Source organism: Vidua macroura, chromosome 8, assembly GCF_024509145.1.
Source record: "Vidua macroura isolate BioBank_ID:100142 chromosome 8, ASM2450914v1, whole genome shotgun sequence".
NCBI classification, from domain to species: domain Eukaryota; kingdom Metazoa; phylum Chordata; class Aves; order Passeriformes; family Viduidae; genus Vidua; species Vidua macroura.
The window spans coordinates 34,077,261-34,097,709 of NC_071578.1; the positions used below are offsets into that span (position 1 = coordinate 34,077,261).

General features: G+C 55.4%; 2 protein-coding genes across 6 annotated transcripts in view; both read left to right on the forward strand.

Annotated features, from left to right (window-relative positions):
• Window positions 1–12,424, forward strand: part of ASCC1 (activating signal cointegrator 1 complex subunit 1) — a 35,968-nt gene extending 23,544 nt beyond the window's left edge. For 4 of the 5 annotated variants that reach the window (XM_053983258.1, XM_053983259.1, XM_053983260.1 and 1 more), the window contains exon 11: window positions 70–95. In XM_053983258.1, the coding sequence (XP_053839233.1) occupies window positions 70–80 (11 nt within the window). In that variant the 3' untranslated portion in view covers window positions 81–95. Of the gene's footprint in view, window positions 1–69; window positions 96–11,649 lie in introns of those variants that run through there. The other variant, XM_053983262.1, reaches the window with a different exon arrangement.
• A 2,105-nt stretch (window positions 12,425–14,529) lies between these two features.
• Window positions 14,530–20,427, forward strand: SPOCK2 (SPARC (osteonectin), cwcv and kazal like domains proteoglycan 2). Its single transcript, XM_053983264.1, has 11 exons — window positions 14,530–14,777; window positions 16,961–16,969; window positions 17,169–17,214; window positions 17,492–17,606; window positions 17,693–17,795; window positions 17,876–17,984; window positions 18,061–18,180; window positions 18,267–18,485; window positions 19,413–19,475; window positions 19,614–19,751; window positions 19,835–20,427. Exons 1-11 carry the CDS (start codon window positions 14,562–14,564, stop codon window positions 19,978–19,980), a joined length of 1,284 nt encoding a protein of 427 aa, XP_053839239.1. The 5' UTR covers window positions 14,530–14,561; the 3' UTR covers window positions 19,981–20,427.
• Window positions 20,428–20,449: the final 22 nt, after the last annotated feature.

Genomic DNA, 20,449 nt, shown 5'->3' on the forward strand with positions numbered 1-20,449 from the left:
GGTCTAGTCCCAAAAAGCTAGGGATGCTTCATGGACCGCTTCGCATGGAGCGATACGTATTCCCTCTAGGCTGGCTTTGAACATCCCAGGCACGCACCGGCCAGGAGCAGAGTGTCTCATCTCTCTGAGAGCCGAGGGAGGAGGCAGCGATTCCTGGCTGAAAGGCCCCATCAGCTCCGGCAGGGCCAGGCCTGGGGGAGATGCTGCCTTGGCAGCTCCCTGCCGTGTCCTGGCTGGCGGTGGCCGCGTGCCCCGCGCCGCAGCTGGCACAGCGCTGGCACGGAGGCGGCCGGGGCAGCTGCCGGCATCTCCGGAGACGAGGCTGCGCTGCCTCCGGGCTTTTATTTATTTTTGTTTAGTGAAAAAAAAAAATCCAACTAAGGCTGCAGTGAATAAATAAAAACTAAAAGAAGCGCAAAAAAGGCTGACTGGCCAAAAATTTCTGTTGCACGTTTTAAAGGAAAGGAAGAAAACCACCTGGACCTTCACTGGGTCAAAATGGAATGAATTTTGGCTTGAGTTGAGGTCTGAGAAGTAAATGAATGGCCTTTGCCACGTTCAAACAATTCTGAGTGCAGAAAAAGCTGAACTCTGCCGCTTAGCACAGATCCGTGCATTAACAGCTTACAAGATTAAATATTGAGGGAACAGCTACTGAGGTACAGCAGCAGAAAGCTGCACATCTTATGTCTTTAGGGCATTAGGGGAGACTTTAAGCTGGGATGGAAGACTGGGAATGGGATCAGCCAAGGTGGTGACACATGCTGCCGTGCCCTGGTCCAGCAGCGGGGCTGCAAGAGTGCCCAGGGAGGGCTTCTAGGTCAGATAAGGCATCATTTGATGAGGCTCCTTCTCTTTTGAGGCCTGCATGAGTGTATTGAGTTATGGCATTGTACCTGCTTTCACTGGGAGCAGGGAGAAAGTGCATTTACTGTCTGACACCCTGGAGAGCCAGTGGTGTTCCCTGTCACCATGTCTGTCCTGCTGGGTAAGAGCAATGTGGTGGCTGCAGCATGCAGCAGTTCAGTTTAAAACATTTGGTGCAATGCCATGGAGAGAGGTGCAGTGGAAAAGAAAAACCTTGGCCTGAATAAACCCCTGACCCCCCAGAATACCCCAAGTCCACCAAGCTCTAAACAAATGAATTTGTGCCCCTGTGCAGAGCCAGTTCCACTTGCAGAGGAGGAGTGTTTCTTGTGTTCTGCAGCAGTTGGAATCCAGGCCTTCTGTGTAATTTTTGTTTGTGGATTTAAGGAGGCTGAGTCTTTTCCTGATAGATTTCTAAGCTGAGGTGAATCAAAGAGCCAAAGAACTAGCATTAGGTGGGTTTTCAAGACTGCCTGGTGTTCAGAAAGGGTAAGAAGAACATCTTGTTATCCTCAGTAATGTGGTAAAGATGTAGATCCAAAGTAGGACTGACAGCTGGAACAAATACCTAACAGGAGGTGGCTGCTTAGAAAGTTTAGAGTTAAAAATACCAAACAAAGAATCCACTGGGGTGAGGGGAGACTCGGTAAGAGATTGTGGTGCAACATCAGGATCTCAGAAAGAAGCCAGTGCTTTCCTCACCTCGTTTTTACAGAAGAATCCAAAGCAGAAATGAAAGGCTGTGATGCCACTTTGCAGAGGGGAGAATTCCTGCCATTACCAAGAGGTACCAGAACAATCGAGGGGGCTCAGCAGCGTGCAATTAGAGCAACAGTGGGATGGGAGGATGTGAGGTTGAGCAGATACGACTGGAGATAAGTTTGTATAATCATGGGGGGGAAAAAAGGAGATTAAATTTGGGTTGCTGTGAAAATGCTTTCCTGCGAATTATGTTCTTCAAGGGGAGAAAAAGCCATATTCATGTTATCTGCACTTGATGAAACAGGAATCTGAAGTGGCATTTGAAAAATCAGAGCAGACAAAGGAGGGAAGATAGCTTTGTTGGAGTGTTCAGGCCTTGGAGGTAGTGTTGGAGGTTTTGGGGGAAGGCTGAGCCACTGCGCTGAGAATGCAGAGCAGAAGGTTTGTGCTGCCCTTGCGTGACAGAGATCTCTTTGGTGACCTTACCAAGAAAAGGAAAAGCCTTTTTTTTTTCTTTTCTCTCGGAGGTGCTCTACACCCCTCTGACTAATTTTAGCAAGAGCTGTGAGAGCTGGAAAGGGTTTGTTGAGAGTCTCTGAATGTTCTTTCCCCTGCACCTCTACACTCCCACCTAGGCCAGCAGCCGAGCCTTTTGGAGGTTCTGTGAGTGCCTCTGCCTCCCACCCAGTGAGCATCCCCCCTCCTCACTTCCCTGAGATCCCTGTTGTGCCGCCAGCCAGCTGGGGCAGTGTCACCTCTTTGATCTTAAGAAGATGATTTTTCTCTGTGGAGCTGGCAGGGGCTGAATTACAGCAGCGCCTTAATAGAAGGCAAGGACCCAGCACATTAAATGCAAAAAACCCCAACCCACTGATTAGCAAAAGTAGACAGTTCATCCCCAAGGTGCCATGACCCTTCTGCTGGATAATTTTCTGTGTCTGTCTGAATTAATGTACTGGCTCTGCAGCTAGACTCCTCCTCTTGGTGTTTGGTGGGCGTAGTGAGAGGTCACACTGACGGGAGCTCCTTGTCCTGGTATTCCCAGATGCCTCTCAAGCCTCCTGCCATCTCTGCAGCAAAGGCAAAGCCCAGCTCTTAGAAACTGTTGCTGCATTTGCTGTAATAGGAGCCATGAGGATGAGGCTTCTGTGGAGAAATGCAGTGTTTGATTATTGATTTCCTTAAGGTGTACTGCAAATCCCTCACGCTTGAGGTGTAGGTCTGGGATCATATCGGAGCCTTTAATTTGCTGAAAGGGTTTTTATCCTTGTCTGAAAGACGTGCAAAAATCTGGTAACCTCCAAATGTCCCACTTGTATTTGTTTCTTAGTTTGCAGAATGCCTTTCACCATAGCAACTGGGGTTTGATTTCCTGAAGCACATGAATTTTCATGGATTTGTGATGGGGGGAACGGACCCAAAACTGTGAGCTAAAGCAAAGGTTTTGCAGCATGGAAGTAGCAGGAGCACCACTAGATTTGGCTTGTGAGGAGGGGGGGAAATCCTGGAGGGAGGGGTTCTCAGCTGAACAAAGGCCTGCACCCGGCCCTGAACAGTTCTATTTGAAAAAAATCCAGCCTGACAGATTAATTTAGACTATTGCTGAATGTCACCCTCCCCACTGCTGCATCACCCTCTGGCAGCTGAGGTGGCTTTGCTCCAGTTTTATGAAGAGCTGAGGTTTCACATGGCAGCAGTCACAGAAGGATCAGCTGCTTCCATATGCACAGAGCTGGAAACCTCGTACTCGTCCCACCCGTGGAGGTCAGGAGGGTATTACGGGCAGCATGAAATACACTCTGAGGTCTGCAGGTGAAACCCAGCTGGGGAGAGGCAGGAATATTGCACACGTGAGTAGGAGGGAACAGAGCTCCAAACAATGTTGGGAAATCAGGCAGAAACAAACAGGCAGCTGCAAACGAGGACAGGTCCTGGAGTGAGCGGTGACACCGGTGTAGGATGGAGGAGTTCCTCAGTACCAGCCTGACAAGCCAGGGTTTGGCTTATGAGGGGCTGCTCCAGACTGAGTCAGCCCATGGAAATAAAAAAAAGAGGCAAATGTCTTTAAAGTGAACCTCTGACTATGCTTAGCTGAAGGGTTTGTCTCGTTTTGGGTACTGTGGATGGGTGCAAAGAGCCCAGGGGACAACAGTAAGATAATTGGAGGGGTACAAAATGTCTGCAAGCTGGGGCTGAAAGAGTTGTTTTAAGGGTAATAAAGGGAAGGAGGGCAGCATGTAGGAAAAACTCTTGAAGCTTAGAAATGCTGTTGCCAGTAGTGGATGATAAAGTGATAAATAATGGGCTTAAATGCAGCAAGGGATCAGGAAAATCTTTGTAAAGGGGAGCATAAGGAAGCACTGCTCTAGAAGAGCTGGGAAAAGGGGGTCCTGATTGTTTTGAGGGAGCAGAGATATTAATCCAGGATCTGCCACCACCAAGCTCCTCCTGCCTTGGAGAAGGGGAGGATGGTGGAGCTGATGACCTTCACTGGTGCTTTCTTCAGTTTGTCACTTCAGATTCCTACATGGAATGTGTGCAGAACACCCATGAGATGGCATCTGTGAATGTACCAAGAGCTTCTTGGCGTTTACGTGGCATTTACTTTGGTTCAGGAAATAAAAATATAAAAAGGAAACCTCCCATCATGCGCCTTGGATCTTTCTCCATGAACTTGCTGCTGCTTCTTATGTTGGTGGTACTTTGCCAGAGAGAGATGGTTCTGTTGTTTCCAAGGGACTGCACCAGTGATATAATTGTAAGGGATTTTCCCGTGTCATAGAGGAGATAGCCCCGACTTGGGTATCTCCCAAGAGAGAGGCTACTGGGACTTTTATGACACAAGATTTTCTCCCTCCTGAAGTCTGCCCGCTTTATTCTTCCTAAGGGAGATGAGGTGAAAAGGTCTCTGCTGCTACCTTTTAAATCTTGCTGGAGGCTGGAAGAAAAGGAGAGGGGAAGGGCTGTTCCTTGTGGAAGGACTGGATGCTATATTGGGGATGGAGAGACACTCCAGAGCCAGCTGCACACTTGCAGAAGAAAACAATCTGCAGCCTTGTGGCTGGTGCTGGTGGTGACAGCCCAGGTGACAACCGCCCTCTCTGTCCTTCCTACCTGTCTTCCACCCTTGTGACTCTGCCCAACATTTTCCAAGAGTGTAACACCTGAACAGTCTCGGAAAATGTTGGATGGCCAGCCAGCCATCCTTTAAAAAGCCATGGAAAGGGAGCAGTTGCTAATTTGGGGAGGAGGTTGGGAATGCTGGGAAGAGCTGCCTCTCTGGATGAATGTCTGCCTGCTTTTCCTATGCTTCTCATGCATTATTCCTGGCAAGCTTCCAAGCGCAATTAAACCTCTGACAGATAATCATTGGCAGAGTGGTGTCCAGGGTGAATAACACGGGAATCAGGTATTTATTTTTTTGGCACCAAATTGTTGCAGAAAATTTTGAAAGTCAAAAATAGAAGGAAGAATAATCTATTCATTTAACAAACTTGCCAGATCTTACCAATTTGCCTGGTTGTGTCTCATCTTCTGAGAGCCACTAGGGGCTTTGTTTTGGGGTTTGTCTGTCATAGTCTGGGGGAGTTTGGGTCACAGCTGGGACAGGGTTTGGTGAATTTTTTGGGATGAGGAAGAAGGAACTCTGCCAGCACATACTGCAACCTGGGAACTGTGGCAGTTGTGGAGATAACAGCCTTCTGGAGAGGTCCTGGCAGGTCTGTGTGGGAGGCTGCAGGACTGAGGTGCGTTAAACAGGTAGGTGGGATCCCAAAAGTAGAATTGGAGGCTGCGATTTGTGCAGCAAAGGAGGTTAATGAGAGGAGCTCAGATGGACAGAGTTTGCTGGAGTTCAGTGTACTGTCTTAGAGTCCATCAGTGTTTCTGAGTGTTACGTTCACATTTCAGAATTTAATTTTTTTAAGATTTTTAATCTTTCCATGTTTTTGCCAGTTCCTCTATCAGTCCTTTTCGCCTGGTGCTGGTATCAGTAATCCAGCAATTTGCTGAGGAGTCAGCGCCTTCCTGCTGTGTCTGGCATGGGAACTGCGGTTGTGCTTTGGCCAGATGATTTGGAAGGGTTATTGTTCTCTGCTCTTCTCCAGTGTTTTCCATCCCAAGCTGTGGATATGTTATACGAACTTTAATTTGAATGTGTCATCCCTTACGAGGTGGAAAAATTTCCAGGGGAGAGTGCAGAAAGTCTGCAGACAAACAGGTTTTGTTGCTCTGTGTTGAGGCACCTCTTCAGAAACGCCGCTTAATTTTTCTCCATGCTTGTCAGCGGGTGCCTGGGATTTTGTTTGTTCCTCCCCTTCCCCAGGGGGGATAACAGCACCGTAACACCCTGATTTCCAACAGAAATTCCAACAGGCTTTCCGAGCCTGTTCCCTCATTCACCGCTGCTCCCGATCGGGACACGCTGGGGCTGTGCTGCTGGCAGGCGAGCTGGTGAGTGTTGTCACTTCGTGCAGAGCAGCTGAAGCTGTAAAGCCTCCAGCTCCTCCAAAGCCTCCGTTTAATCTCCTGCTTGGAGCTGTCCGTGCGCTGCCGTCGGCTGCCGGACCGCGATTCCCGGTGGTGGGTTGTCTGTCAGTGTGACCCTCCTGCACGTGCTCTACCATGGAGGCACAGCCCAGTGGTGCTCAGGCTCTTCACACCCTTCCTCGATGGGATCTTGGGGTGGATAAACATCTTCCACCCAGGAGAAACAGCAGAGGAGGGATTGCTGGCATCCCATCCACAGCATGGACCACGCAGAGGGAATGACGGTGAGCTCATCCACAGCCTTAGGCTCCTGGAGCTACGAGCCTCTTCCTCCCAGCCTCTGTCAAGTTGCTAATTTCTGTGTTCGTTCCGGATATGGGAAACGGGACCCTCCCTCAGCTCCCTGCCGAGGGCAGCGGCGGGGGGGGGGGGGGTTGTGAGGCGGATTGTCACAGGCTAATGACATTACACGGTGCAGCGCTGAGTCACCGGGGACAGTTTTGTGCTGTTGATCTGTAATAGCCCAGCCCTAAGGCACTGCTTTCTGGGGCTGGAGTTCACAGCAGAACTCCCTGCAGTCCGGGGAGGTGTGTGTGTGTGTGTGTGTTTGTGTGTGTACACATCCATTTTATCCCGTGGTATCACTGCTTGTTAGTGGGAATTTTTAATTGCAGTGAGTTGTTGCTCCCTCGGCATTTCCGAGGCTCTCAGCAGAGCTGCTTGGACTTTTTATTAATTTAGGATGGGTCTTCTTCTGGCTGACTACTATAAACGACGTAAGGCTTTAAAAACTGATCGATAATCCTGATGGTAGTGGCAAAATCCAGGCCAAGGCAGCGTGAATGTGAGCTAGAGATTACGTGAAGGAAGTTTTAAATACCTCTGCCTCCCTTCCTTTCCATGGACTTACTTTGTCCTCCCACTTCCCAGTGCTTCTCCAGCCAAATCCATTAATATTTCTCATGCTTGTTGAGCCCGTGACAGGTGATTTAAAAGCCCCAGTTTGCGTTGGCACCTCCGCTCTTCATAACCAGAGCTGAAACACATCGCTGCTGTCCTTCTGTGGGTTAGGTGTGATTTATTGCTGTTGTTCCCAGGCTGGAGCACAGAGGTGCTGTCTCATTCCAGGAGGGTTGTCTGTGGGAAGCGAGCCCCCCAAGGAGGACAGCTTGACAAACACCCGTGTTTGGGAACACGACATCGTTTAGGCGCCTGCTTTAACTTCTTCATTGAGGAGTCATCCTCCTCCTTGCCTCAGCAAAACCTACTTCACAGGCTTAAAAAGAGGAAGAAAATGTGGCAAAGAGGCATCCTGGGTTTGATCTGTTGCTCTGTCTTTGATGAGGAAGTTGTTGCGGTTTAGGGGTTGAAGTCTGTACGAGCAGTTTTGGCTCAGGTTTGCAAGGAGTGAGCGGTTTGATGTGTGATTCCATCTTTCCCAAAACAAGTCTTCAGCCTCTTGTCTTCCTTCAGAAAATGGTTGTCTCATCCCAAGGGAGGTCTGCTGGGTAATTTGTGGGTAATGGAGGGGAACGCACCTCAGAGGAAGAAGGGTTTCCAGCATTGGAACAGAATTGTCTTATGGGAGAAAATGTGGTGTCAGAAATGACTGTGGTGCTGCTGGCTTTTCCTGACTCAGGATAAATGACTTTGGGGGGAGAAGTGGAGGAAAACTTGCTTTCTGGGAGCTACCACAGGGCTGCCTGCCTTTCATAATGACCTGAGTGGTGTGTCCTTGGACCCAGTCCCCAGGACGGGAGAGGGGGAGAGAGGAGCATTTGGGCCTGCGGTAGTTCGCAGGCTGACCTGTGAAATATGGGTTATCCATCATCCAGTTCTCTCCTTCTCTTGGGAGCTCATGGCTTTTGGGGAGGGCAGTGTGGCTGTAGTCTGTGCCATCCCCCACAGATCCCGGGATGCTGCTGCTGTCACTCTCCAGGCACCTGCTCTGTCCCCATGGGAGATGCAGGCATCCTCACAGAGCATTTCCCAAACCTTTGGCTGTGGCTTGAAAGGCAGGGCACATCCCTGGGGCCTTTGCTTGGAGGTGCTGGGTCTGGGGTTAAAAGTTAACAGTGCTCTTTCCTTATTCCATTCTAATTCAATTTGGGAAGGCAGCAGGGAGATGGAGGGCACTTAGTCCTCTAAGTGCTATTCCCTTGATGGGAGTTAGTAGCTTGCACTGCATGCGTGATGTTGATTCTGTAAGCTGACCTTTACCTCCATCAGGTTCATTCTCATTTATAATACTTTAAAAAAAATCCCAACCTCCATCCTCTTATTTATTCCTTGGGCATCGAGGACATAAATCCTTTGGCATGTTTGGATTTATAGAATTACTGTGCTTTTGTTGAGCCTCACGTCCCACTCCAATCAAATGACACGGCTCTGCGGGTGATTGCGTTTCTCCTCCCCTGCCTCCCTCCTGGCTGCTCCTGATCCACATCTCCTCGTGTTCCCTGCAGCCTTTTCAGGAAAAGGTGGGCCCTTGGCAGCCATAGGAAAGGACAGGAAGAGGAGTCGGCCAGTCTTGGGGTTATCAGCTGTTGCTTCTGAATGGCAACAACCTCCAGGTACCTTCTTTCCTGGTGCGGAATAAAAAATGCTAAGATGCTTTCCCAGGAGACATTTCATCAGCTGTGCTCCAGGGCTCCTCCGAAACCAGAGCATTTCCGTGGTGGCTGGGGAGAGGGGGGAGTTATAAATATCTTTCTTGGCTCTGCTTGGCTTCTCCTCAAGATAAATAGAAGTGAAAGTCAGAAGCAGAGACTTGGCTCTCTGCAATCTCTTCCTGAGTCCCCAGGGACCCAAGTGCAGGATGCTTTTGTGATGGGAAGCCACTTCCTGGTATTTCAGAGGTCTTGGAGGATTCCTGGTGTTTCAGAGGTGTTGGAGGGTGATGTCTGAGGGGCCTCTCTCCACGCTGCCTGAGGCAGGTCTCAGATGTGCAGTGATCTCCGTGCCTTCTGTGCAGTGGCTTCTGTCATGGGAAGCCTCAGGGAGCACAGGAGCATCGGTGAGAAGCTGGCCTGAAACAAGAGCAGAAAAAAGTGTCTGTCCTCTAAATCTTGTAGCATGTTTACTCTCAGAAAGTACAGCCACATTACCAAAAATCAATAGTTCTAGCAGCGTTCCTCCCTGGGAAACACACAGCTGCTAGAACACACGGGAGGTGGTGAATCTTAAAAAAGCCAAGAGAATACAAAGTGCTTTGGTACAATGGCTTTGCTGCACTTTTAGCAGTGTACAAATGGAGGGCCCTTGACCTGGGCAGTGTCTTCTGGGGTTTTCCATTCATCCTTCTGCTGTGACGTGCCTGAGGCTCTGTGAGGCAAGAGGGGCTCAGGGAGGCTTTGTCTCATTAACTAATTTTTGCTTTGAAGTATGTGTATTTAGTAAGAAAAACAGGTTGTGGTGTCCAGCAATAGCATAAACAAAACTCTCCCTTTGGTTATTTTGTGGAAAGGTTTGACTTCTAGCGCTGCTGATGGGTCTGGCACATCCCAGCATTTAATTTGTTTTCTTCATAGAATTCTGGAATGGTTTATGTTGGAAGGGACCTTAAAGTCCACCTTGTTCCATCCTTCTTGCCGTAGACAGGGACACCTTAGATCAGAGTGCTCCAAGGCCCATCTAACCTGGCCTTGCACTTCCAGGGACAGGGCAGCTTCTCTTGCCAGGGCCTCCCCACCTCACAGGGAGGAATTGCTTCCCAGTATCTGAATCATGCTCCGACAGTGGGAGGCCATTCCTCCTTGACTCCATGCCTTTGTCCAAATTCCCTATCCAGCTCCCTTGGAGTCCCTTTAGGCATTGGAGGAAGCCCTCTTCGAACCCTAGTACTCCTTGCTTCCCAGCACACCTACCACTCCCTCTGTTAGGAATCAAGAGAGAGGTGATTTCTGTTTTTCTTGGGTGCAGAGTGCTCTGTGATGGGAAGGAGTGACAGTGTGAGCAGCCACTGTGACAGGGACAGGTGTGAAGGTTTGAGGTGGGTGGGCACAGTGGCAGAGCATTGCGGGGAGCCCCAGAGAGCAGGAAACCATCCTTCTGAGGTCAGCCAAAACAAAGAGAAAGGTGACCAACCCCTTTTTACTGCCATCTCTTATTAATGAGATATTTTATCCTAAGTCCTCCAACATGAAAGACACAGGCTTTTGGGAACATAATTAATCTTTCTTGTATAAATCTTTAATTGTATGAAATGGAGTTTGTGTGGCTGTCATTTCTCTTCCTCTCTTTTCCTCCTCTCCCTGTTTGAGATGCTTCCTTAGCACAGCTTCTTTTCTGCAGGCTGCTCTTCTTTAGGGCAGTGACGCTGTGGAGCCACCATTCACAGTGTCCCTTGAGGCCATGCTGCTGCTGCCCTGGGGTCTCTTGCTCTGCCCCGAGACGGGCAAGGAATCACTTTCCCTATGGCTCTTTTCCTTTGTGGACTGACAGCGAACCCAGGAATTATCCTGAAAGAAAACTAGCTGGTCTCCTCTGGAAAAAAGGGTATAGAATACTCTTGGGACAAACAACAAAAGAGCAGTTGTGCCCAAATCAGTGCCAGGCAGAGCCAAATGCCTCTTTGGAGGAGGTGAAGTGCAGCCTTTCAGATGCTAAGTAGTTATTTGGGATTTCAGTCAGTCCCTCTATGGAGGAATTGATGCACCATTGGCTCCAGGAGGATTAATGTGTTGGCTTTCCTTCTTGCCTTCTGTAAAGGGCAGGAAGGGCTGTGGGACTGTCTCAAGCCCACGCCTGCAGGGACAGATAGAAAATTGAATAGGAGACAGATGGAATGGACATTTTGGAGATCTCCAAGGTGGGGAGAAGTCACTGCTCAGGTTCTCAGTGACTCACAGCTTTCCAGTTAAACAGAGCTTCCAAATTAGCATCTCCACCGAGAAGCTTTTCCTGAGGCACAGCTGATGTTCCCAGGTAGAGCAATTTCCTGCTGCTTAATGGAACGGGAGGAGCACTTTGCGCTTGGATGCGAGGCTTTTCCAGCAATAACTTCTTGTAAGAAATTCTGATGTCATTTTTTTTGGTCTGCTTCGTGGGTTGGATTAATGGGCAGGGACACACCCCCCGAGCGCCGGAGTTGGCTTGCTTTCCTTAATTTGCACTCAAGTCTTTGCCGAACAAAGACGGATTTGTTGAACAAAGCGGGGTCAGTGCTGGGATGAGGAGCCTTGTGCCTCCAGCCTGCTACTTTGAATTAGGACTGAGCTGTAGCTGTTAAGTCCTGCATCCTGTGGCCTGGATTGGTGCAAACCTCCTGGCCTCAAACCTCGCTCCTGCAGAGCCTGCGACCTGAGAGCCACCCGGGGGTGGTGCCTCCAGAGCAGTGGTACCTCCCCACACTCTCTCACTGACACGAGTAGCAAAACAGGGGAGGTTTGAGCAGCTGCTGCTGTAGATAAAAAGAGTTCAAGTGCAGTCTTTAGTGGGAAAAATAATGTAAAGAACGCTTTGATTTAAAGGCAAAACCAATCCGTGAGTAGAGGCTTTTGACAGGGCCAGCTCCTGCAAGAGAGCTGTGGGCCAGCTGCTGGCTCCATTTCTCTGCTGCCCTTCAAGTGGTTTTTTTCTTCTTCCTTTCAGCTCTTTGAGAACTTCCACTTCGGGGTGGTGCAGCTGGACTCGGTGCGTCTCTCCCAGAGGTTCTCCTCGGATGCCTCTGGCTACTACGCGACATCTGGGCAGCTGTGCTTCTCTTGAGGTGGCCGTAGCGGGTCTGCTCTGTGCCTGATCCCTCAGTGAAAGGCTTTAGAGGACGTGAATCTTCAATGGGAACCTGGGAACTCCAAGCTGGGATGCATCATGACTCCTCCAAAGCATGGGAACCATGGCATTTCCCCGCAGCTTTTCCCACTGCTCTCTTCTTGGGGGTTGCCAGAGTCCTTCCTACTCCTTCCTCCAAAATGTCACAAAGTTGCCTCTTTGATGTCTGTGGATTGCTGGTTTTCCAAGAAAACTACTAGAACTGGGCTTTTGGGGCATCACCGGTGTTGAAACATGGCTTTTTTTCAGAAGAAGGAAGTTTGTTCTTAAAATAAGTATTCAAAATCCAGGAGAGCTTCGCGGGAGCACGATTTAACGATATTGAGGTCAGGCATTGCTTGGATCTCCAGCAGTGTGCCTGTGTGATGTAGATCTCCAAATAAATTAATTCCCTTCAAAAACAAAGTGTTTATCTCCTGTTGCATTGATAGTTTCTGTAATTAAACTTCCAGCACAGCACATAACTATGATAATAAGAAAGCATTGACGATTAGAGCGCTTTCCAGTGACCGTTTCAGAGCGTGTCAAAAAACATATGCCTTGTAGGTGGTTTCTCCATTAAAAGCAGCACCAAGCTCTTTGATTCCATTGTGAATCCTTCAGAGATCTCAAGACAACGTTGTTTTTTTCCTGTAAATCTCCACATTTGGTAAAAATAGCGACACAGGATTTCAACTTGCCCTAGGATGAACGCTTTGGAAAATGGAAGGTGCTGGTGCTTGGGTGTTTTGTAACAAAACAGGTGCTGCTGCCCATTCCTAGTTGCTTCCATGGATATGGAATCATGCTGTGGTAGAGGTGGAGAGTGTCTCAGCCAGGGATTGGGGTGCTTCAGCAAAACCCACGTGTGCTAGTGATTATTTCATCCCATTTCCTCCCTCCACAGTGAGCTGGCTGTTTGGCCATGCACAAACAGCAGTGGGAGTCGTTTAGGAATTGGGACTGCTTTTCATTTTCCCCTCAAATGTGTTGCTGTTTATGTTTCCCAGACCAAATTGCCTGTCTGCTTTCAAGCCTGCCTGTCAGGCAATCAAATCATCTGTGCTTTTGCTGGGTGCCCTTGCTTGTACCCAGCTACAGCCTTTGGGCTGATTGTGTCCTTTTCCTTGGCATCAGACCGCCTTTGTGCTCTCCGAAAGCTGCCTTCCAAACGGTTCCCTCTGGGAGCAGAGTACCAGCACACACTCACAGGGAGGTGCTGAGAGCACTTAACACCAGTTGCTGTCATCTTTCCGCCAGCCTGAAGAGGTACTTGGCAAATCTCTTTGGAACAGACCCGGGAGCTGCTCACGCAGCCACCAGGAAAGGGGAGATGCACCTTGGGAAGCTTCTGCCTGACGAGTTTTTAACGACTCTCACCGTGAAGTTGAGGCAAACACGGGTTTTTGACAATTGGAGCATACTCCTCCTCTTCCCACTTGTGTAAACATGTTTTAGTGACAATTCTTTTGGAAGTTGGTTGCATTTCACTAGTAAGCAGCTTATCCCGCTGCTCTAGCCTGGCACAGCAAAATTCATTTCACACCTCCTTCCCCAGGCAGAATTAAGGATTCTGATCTTTTGCCTGACATCACTGGGGTTTGCTGGCAGTTTTCCTTCCCATCCTGGCAGGGAGAAGAGAGGCTGGATGTGTGCTGTGGCATCCCCAGCTGAAGCTGTGAAGGAGCTGCAGCTGGGGTGAGTTGTCACTTGTTGCCTACCCTGATTTCCCCCTGCTAAGAAGAGGGGGAAATCCAAAAGCAAAACCTTGGGACTGGGGGGAGTCTTCCCTGGGACCCTAAAATGCTGTGCTGGGATGGCCGAGGAATGGGGACCACAGTGTGGGCATCGCAGGAGAGGGGCTGGAGGATGGGACATGCCAGGGACAAGGGGCTGTGGGATGGGGGTGCAGTAGGGACTGGGAATGCAGGATGGGGTATACAGGTTGGAGATGTGGAAGGAATGGGGGATGTGTGATGGATACATGGTAAGAATGAGGGATGTGGGATGACTGGTGCTGGAAGGGGATGTGGCAGGGGATGGAGGATGTGAGATGGGGACCTGGCAGGGACCAGGCGTGCTGGATGAGGGATGGAGGATGGAGGACAGAAATGTGGCAGGGATGTGGGATGAGAACATGGCAGGGACCAAGGGATGCAGGACATTGGATGTGGGATGGAGACTGGGTAGGAACCAAGGATGCAGGATGGGGGATGCAGAATGGAGATGTGATGGGGATGGGAGATGCAGGGTGGGGACAGGGTATGGACCGGGCATGAGGGGTGCAGAATGGGGGTGTGTCAGGGGATGCAGGATGGGGGATGTGGAATGGAGACCGGATAGGGACCAGGAATGCAGGATGGAGGATGCGGGAAGGGGGTATGGCAGGGGATGCAGGATGGGGACGCGGTAGGCACCAGTAGTGCAGGACGAGGACTTCAGGATGGGGGTGTGGCAGGAGATGCGGGGTGCACGATGAAGGACGCGGGACGGGGACAGGTCAGGGACGGGAGTGCAGGATGGGGAGAGAAGGTGGGCCGGTGCTGAGGCCGTGCCGTGCCGTGCCGAGCCGTGCCGGCGGCTCCCCCGCCCCGGTGTCGGCGCGCAGGTGCGGCGGGCGCGGCGGAGGCCCCGCCCCGGCCCTCCCGCCGGTGCCGCCCGGTGCCGCCCCGCGGCCGCACTCGCCGGCGGCGCCTCCCCGTGCGCACCGCACCGCTCCGCACCGCGCCCGCTCCCCCCGGCGCTGCGGCAGCATGCGGGGCTGCGGCGGGCGCCGCGCCCTGCTGGCCCTGCTGGCCCTGCTCCTGCCCGCCGCCGCCGCCGGCCCCGGGCCCGCCGCCGGCCCCGCCACCGGCCCCGGGCCCGCCGCGGCGGGGGAGAGCCCCGGCAATTTCATGGAGGACGAGCAGTGGCTCTCGTCCATCTCCCAGTACGGCGGCAGGATCAAGCACTGGAACCGCTTCCGAGACGTGAGTCCGCGCCGGCAGCGGGGCGGGGGGGACGGGACGCGCTGCCGGGCACCGGGAGCCCCCTCCCCGCACTCCCCGCCCCGCCGCTGCGGCTGCCGCAGCGCGACCCTCCCCGGCCCCGGCCCCGGCCCCATCGCGGGCGCCCGGGGATGCTCGGCGGTGCCCGCATCCCGCCGCGGCCGTGGGCGGCTGCCGGCCCCGGTACCCGGGGGATGCTCACCGGCTCCGGCAGCGCCGCCGCCTCCCTGCCCGACGCCAGAGCTGCGTGGCTTATGCCAGTGCCTCCATAGCCAGGGCTTGATCCCAAAGCGACCCTCTCCGGTGTCCGGGGTGCTGTCCCCTGCACCATCTCCCCGTGCCCCACATGGGGGTGCAGGCAGGGCCCGCCCGCCCCTTGCGGGGGCTGCGCCGTGGCCTGAAACCCTCGGTGACAGCCCAGCCCCTGTCAGGGCACGAGCATCCCCTGGGACTCCCGCTCCGCCGAGCCCCGCGGGCTGTCTCCGGAGCCCCGCGCGGTGCCGCAGCCGGGACCGGCGCTGCCTCCGCGGGGTGGTGACCCCTGGGGATGTGGGGGACGCGAGGCAGGGAGGATGAGGATGCAGGCACTGCTGGAGGAGCGCTGGCACACCTGGCACACCGGGCTCGGGATCCTGCCACCCCTCCCCGTTACGCAGCCCTTGTGAACAGCCTCGATGGCATTTAGCTGCAGCCCTTAATATTACGAGGCGGTCGGGGTTTTTCCTGGGCTCGGTTTACACCTCCTGCTCGTGTCCTCCAGGGTGGGAGACACGGTGCTGCAGCCCCATCCTAGGGAGACCCAGGACACCTGCAGCAGCCAGGCGGGGAGGGGGCACACCCCGAGCCGCCCCCCCACCCCGAGCCAGCCCCTCTGGTCTTTGTTCAGATGCACACTCGGGTTCACCTTGGCAGGGAGGATGGGATGGATGGGATGGATGGATGGATGGATGGATGGATGGATGGATGGATGGATGGATGGCAGTAAGGGAGGTATGCCTCCCGCGGGGCAGGGAGCATAACCCCCGAAATAAACCATTTGGGGGTCAGAGCACGGATGAGGGTGCAAAAGTGTAAATTCCTCCCCTGAAGACCCCTGCCTGCAACACCCCCACTGGCCAATGCCAGCACTGGGCACCTGGGACCCCGGATGGCTGCGGGTGCTCGAGGGGAGCACTTGCAGATGTGCCCCCATGGCACTGAGCGTCCCCGGGGGGGTTCAGGGCCGAGGGATGCCCATCCCCGGGCGCTGGCTGCACACGTGGGGCCCACCCTGCTGTGGCACGGCTGCCGCGCTGGGGGGGGGGGGGTGCAGCCCTACTGGCGGTTAGCTTGGATTAATAAGCAAATCCATGGATTTGTGGGGTTTTCGACTGAGCAGCGCCGGTGGGGGGATGCTCGGGGAGGAGCACGGCCGGCGGCCGTGGCGAGACCCGCGCCGCAGGGAGCTGCCGGGCGCCGCAGTGTTACCAATCACGGCACGGGAACGCGGCTATCGATTGCGGTGCAAACGCCGCCGTGCTGGAGCGAGACATCCCCTCCAGAGCTGCCTCCCGTGCCGCTGCTTCCAGCTGCCATCCCAAACCCTGCCCACCCTCTCCAGGGCGGCAGGGATGCTCCTGCCTTATCGCAGAGCTCACCCCGGAGCATCCCGTGGGGTGGGCGATGCTGCCTGCTGGGAGGGTTTGAGTCCCTGCTGCTCCCCCATACCCCCGGGGTGCTTTCGGGGTCCTGTGGGAGCAGTTCTGCCTCCCCAGGCAGCGACATCCATCTTGGCCCACTCCTTCTGGGCTCACGATTGAAGAACCAGGGTGGCAGCACCATGGGTATCCCCTGAGGTCCTCACTGGGCTCCCAAGGGCTTCCTCCACCCGATGCCATTTCCATCCCTCTCCCAGCTGGCTGATGGGGGAAGGCTTTATCCTGTATAAAGGCTGTCCAGGATTACAGGTCTAAGCCAGAGATGGGGGAGCACGTTGGTGGTCGGTGCCAGTGATATCCAGGGCTGGTGGCAAGAGCTTTGGGCCCCGGAAGGTCGGGGGAGGGTGCCTGTCACTGTGGGTTGGGGCCGGGAGCAGAGCTTTGTGCTGTCCCAGAGCTGACGGTGGGCACTCTCTCTCTCTTTCTTTTCTTCGTGCCGGCTGGGCCATCTCGCTGCCGTGCCACCAGGAGGTGGAGGTGAGCCCCGAGGGGGTGACACCCCGCTTGTGGGGGGAGGCTGCTCCCCGTCCCTGCTCCCTGCCCTCCCGCTGTGGGGGTGCCCAGGGGGTGTGTGCAGCGGGAGCCGGGCCGGTGGCCCCGAGCGGGCTGATGGCACGCCTGGCCCGGTGTCACCTTTCCTGCCACTGCACTCACGCAGGCTCTCCCCAATTCGCAGGATGACTACATCAAGAGCTGGGAGGACAACCAGCCCGGGGATGAAGGTACCGCTGAGATGGGTTTGGGATGGGGCCCAGTGGGCTCGGTGCCAGTCAGTATGGCGGGGGGTCGCACTCTCTGCTTGCACCCGCCCCGGGCTTTCCCCTTCCGGCTCGGAGCAGTGCTGGGGTCGGTGCGAGCCGGGAGGCAGCAGCTGGTGCCGAGGCGGCTGCCCAGCTGCAGCCCGAATGGCGCTTTGTGCCGGGCCGGCCGGTGGCCAGCGCTGCCGGGGCTCCCCTGGGGCGTCCCCCCCTGCCCCAGTCCCTCTGTGCCCCCCCCCAGCCCTGGACACCACCAAGGACCCCTGCCAGAAGGTGAAGTGCAGCCGGCACAAGGTGTGCGTGGCGCAGGGCTACCAGCGCGCCATGTGCATCAGCCGCAAGAAGCTGGAGCACAGGTAGGAGCGCGGCGGCGCCGGGGCCGAGCGGCGGCAGGAGAAGGGGGGCCCGAGGCGGGGGCTCAGCACCCTCTCACCCCGTGCAGGATCAAGCCGCTGGGCCCCAAGGCGCACGGGGGCTGCAAGCCCTGCCACGCCGCCCCGGTGGCTGCCGTCTGCGGCTCCGACGGCCACACCTACAGCTCGGCGGTAAGGACAGCGGCACCCGCCGCGGGGACGGGGCCCTGTGCCCTGTGTCCCCCCGCCGACGTCCCGCTGCCGCCCCGCAGTGCAAGCTGGAGCAGCAGGCGTGCCTGGCCAGCAAGCAGCTGACGGTGCGGTGCGAGGGGCAGTGCCCCTGCCCGACCCCGCACAGCCCTGCCGGCGACAGCAAACAAGGTGAGTGGGGCGCAGGGCACCGGGGGACTGTCCCCGAGCTCTGCCCGGCCTGACGCTGCCCCGCTGGACCCCACAGAACCGTGCACCGGGCAGGATCTGGCCGACCTGGGTGACCGTCTGCGCGACTGGTTCCAGCTCCTGCGGGAGAATGCCAAGCAGAACGGCTCCGGCGGGCTCCCCGCCAGCCCCACCTCAGGTACCTGTCCCTGCCACACGGGGAGGGGATGTGGGCTGCTGTCCCCAGGGGGGCCGGGCAGCCACGGGCTTCATCCTGCCCTGCAGCGCTGGAGAGGAGCGTGGCAGCCACCTGCAAGGAGGCGGTGGGGTGGATGTTTGCCCGGCTGGACACGAGCGGGGACCTCTTCCTGGAGGCAGCCGAGCTGGCCGCCATCAACCTGGACAAGTACGAGGTGTGCATCCGCGCCTTCTTCAACTCCTGCGACACCTCCAAGGACGGCCGCGTCTCTGCTCCTGAGTGGTGCTTCTGCTTCTGGAGGGAAAGTGCGTCAGGGCAGGGGGGAGATGGCACTGAGGGGCCAGGGGCTGGACACCACGGGGTCAGGAGGATGCATAGAGTGTCCTGAGGGATGCATGCCATGGATTAGGAAATCCATGCTGTGGGGTTGGAGTTGTACCTCGTGGGGTTATGGGGAATCCATGCTATGGGATGGGGGTTGTACCTCGTGGGGTTATGGGGGATCCATGCTGTGGGATGGGACTGGGCTGTGGGGGATGTACATCATGGGATTGGAGTTGGGAGTGGGGCTGTACATCATGGGGTCATAAGGAAGCCATGCTGTGGGTTAGCGTGTGTGGGGCAGGGATGTATGTCATGGGGTAATGGGCAATCCTTGCTGGGGGTTTGGGGTGGCTGTGGGATGTTTGCCTTAGGGGGAGAGATACACCACAGGGTTTGGGGGGGCTGGAAACCATGTGGGGTTGCATGCTGTGGGTCATGGGGAAGCACATCTTGGGTTAAGGGGGATGTGCATTGTGGGGGACACACAGCATGGGGCCAGGAGGATACACACTGTGGGGCTGGGGGATGTATTCCATGGGCTGAGGGATACACACTGTGGGGCTGGGGGATGTATTCCATGGGCTGGGGGATACACACTGTGGGGCTGGGGGATGTATTCCATGGGCTGGGGGATACACACTGTGGGGCTGGGGGATGTACTCCGTGGGCCAGGGTGGGTGCACATCGTGGGGATGCACACCATGGGGAATGCATGCTGTGGGGTCCGGGGGGATGCACTCCATGGTGCCGGGGGATTGCACTCCATGGGGAGACCTGGAGTTCTGGGGGATGCACACCACAGGGATGAGTGCTGTGGGTTTGGGGGTGCACACTGTGTGGGCTGAGGGGTTGCCCGTCCTGGAGGGGCTGCATGCCCACCCTAAGAGCAGCATGTGGTGCTGCTGCAGAGCCGCCCTGTCTCAGGGAGCTGGAGAAGATCCAGATCCAAGAAGCAACCAAAAAAAAGCTGGGTGAGTGGGGCATCCCAGGGCCCTTTCCCCCAGCAGTGCCCCGTGCAGCCGGGCCGGGATGAGGATGGGGATCTCCCTGGGGGGCTTTGGCACTGCACGTGTTTGGGGGGGGGGTGGGGGGCCATCGCTTCCCTGCAGGCACCTTCATTCCCAGCTGCGATGAGGATGGCTACTACCGGCGGGCACAGTGCGAGCCGGGCGGCGGCGAGTGCTGGTGCGTGGACCAGCACGGGGCCGAGCTGACGGGCACCCGCGGCCACGGCAGCCCCGACTGCGGTGAGAGCTGCGGGGAGCGCCCGCCTGGGGACAGGGCTGCAGCCCCGGGACCGCCCCTGAACCTCTGCCCCTCGCCCCTCCAGATGAAGCAACGGGCTTTTCGGGCGACTTCGGGAGCAGCGTGGGCTGGGAGGACGAGGAGGAGAAGGAGCCGGAGGAGGCAGGCGAGGAAGGCGAGGAAGAGGAGGGCGAAGCAGGCGAGGGCGACGACGGCGGCTACATCTGGTAGAGGAGCAGGAGAGCCCGGTGGGCGGCACGGCCGGGAGGCAGCCCCCCAGCTGGGGGTCCCCGTGACCCCCCCGCTGCCGGTGTGGCATGGGGTGGGTGCTTCCCCCCTCCGGTCCCGTGTGGGATGTGGCAACAGGGCGCTCGCCTGGGGAGGGGGCGAGCAGGGCGGGGGGGCCGCTCTTATGCGAATTTGAGCTTTTTTTTTTTTTTTTGGGTAGAGCCTTGTAGGCCTAGTGTGCTGCTGCGTGGTCTTCAACCGGGCAAATGGCGCTAATAAAAGTGGGAAAAAAAAAAAAGGAAAAAACAAAAAAGCACCCCAACAAACCCCCTTATAGATAAGCTGCCCCCCCTTCCTCCCCTCATCCCCCCTCATGTTGTGCTTGCGTGGCTGCCCTGGCCCCCGGCGTTGTGTAGCGGCTGTGAAATAAATACCCCGTGCTGTGTCAAACACTCGCCCGCCCGTTCCTCCC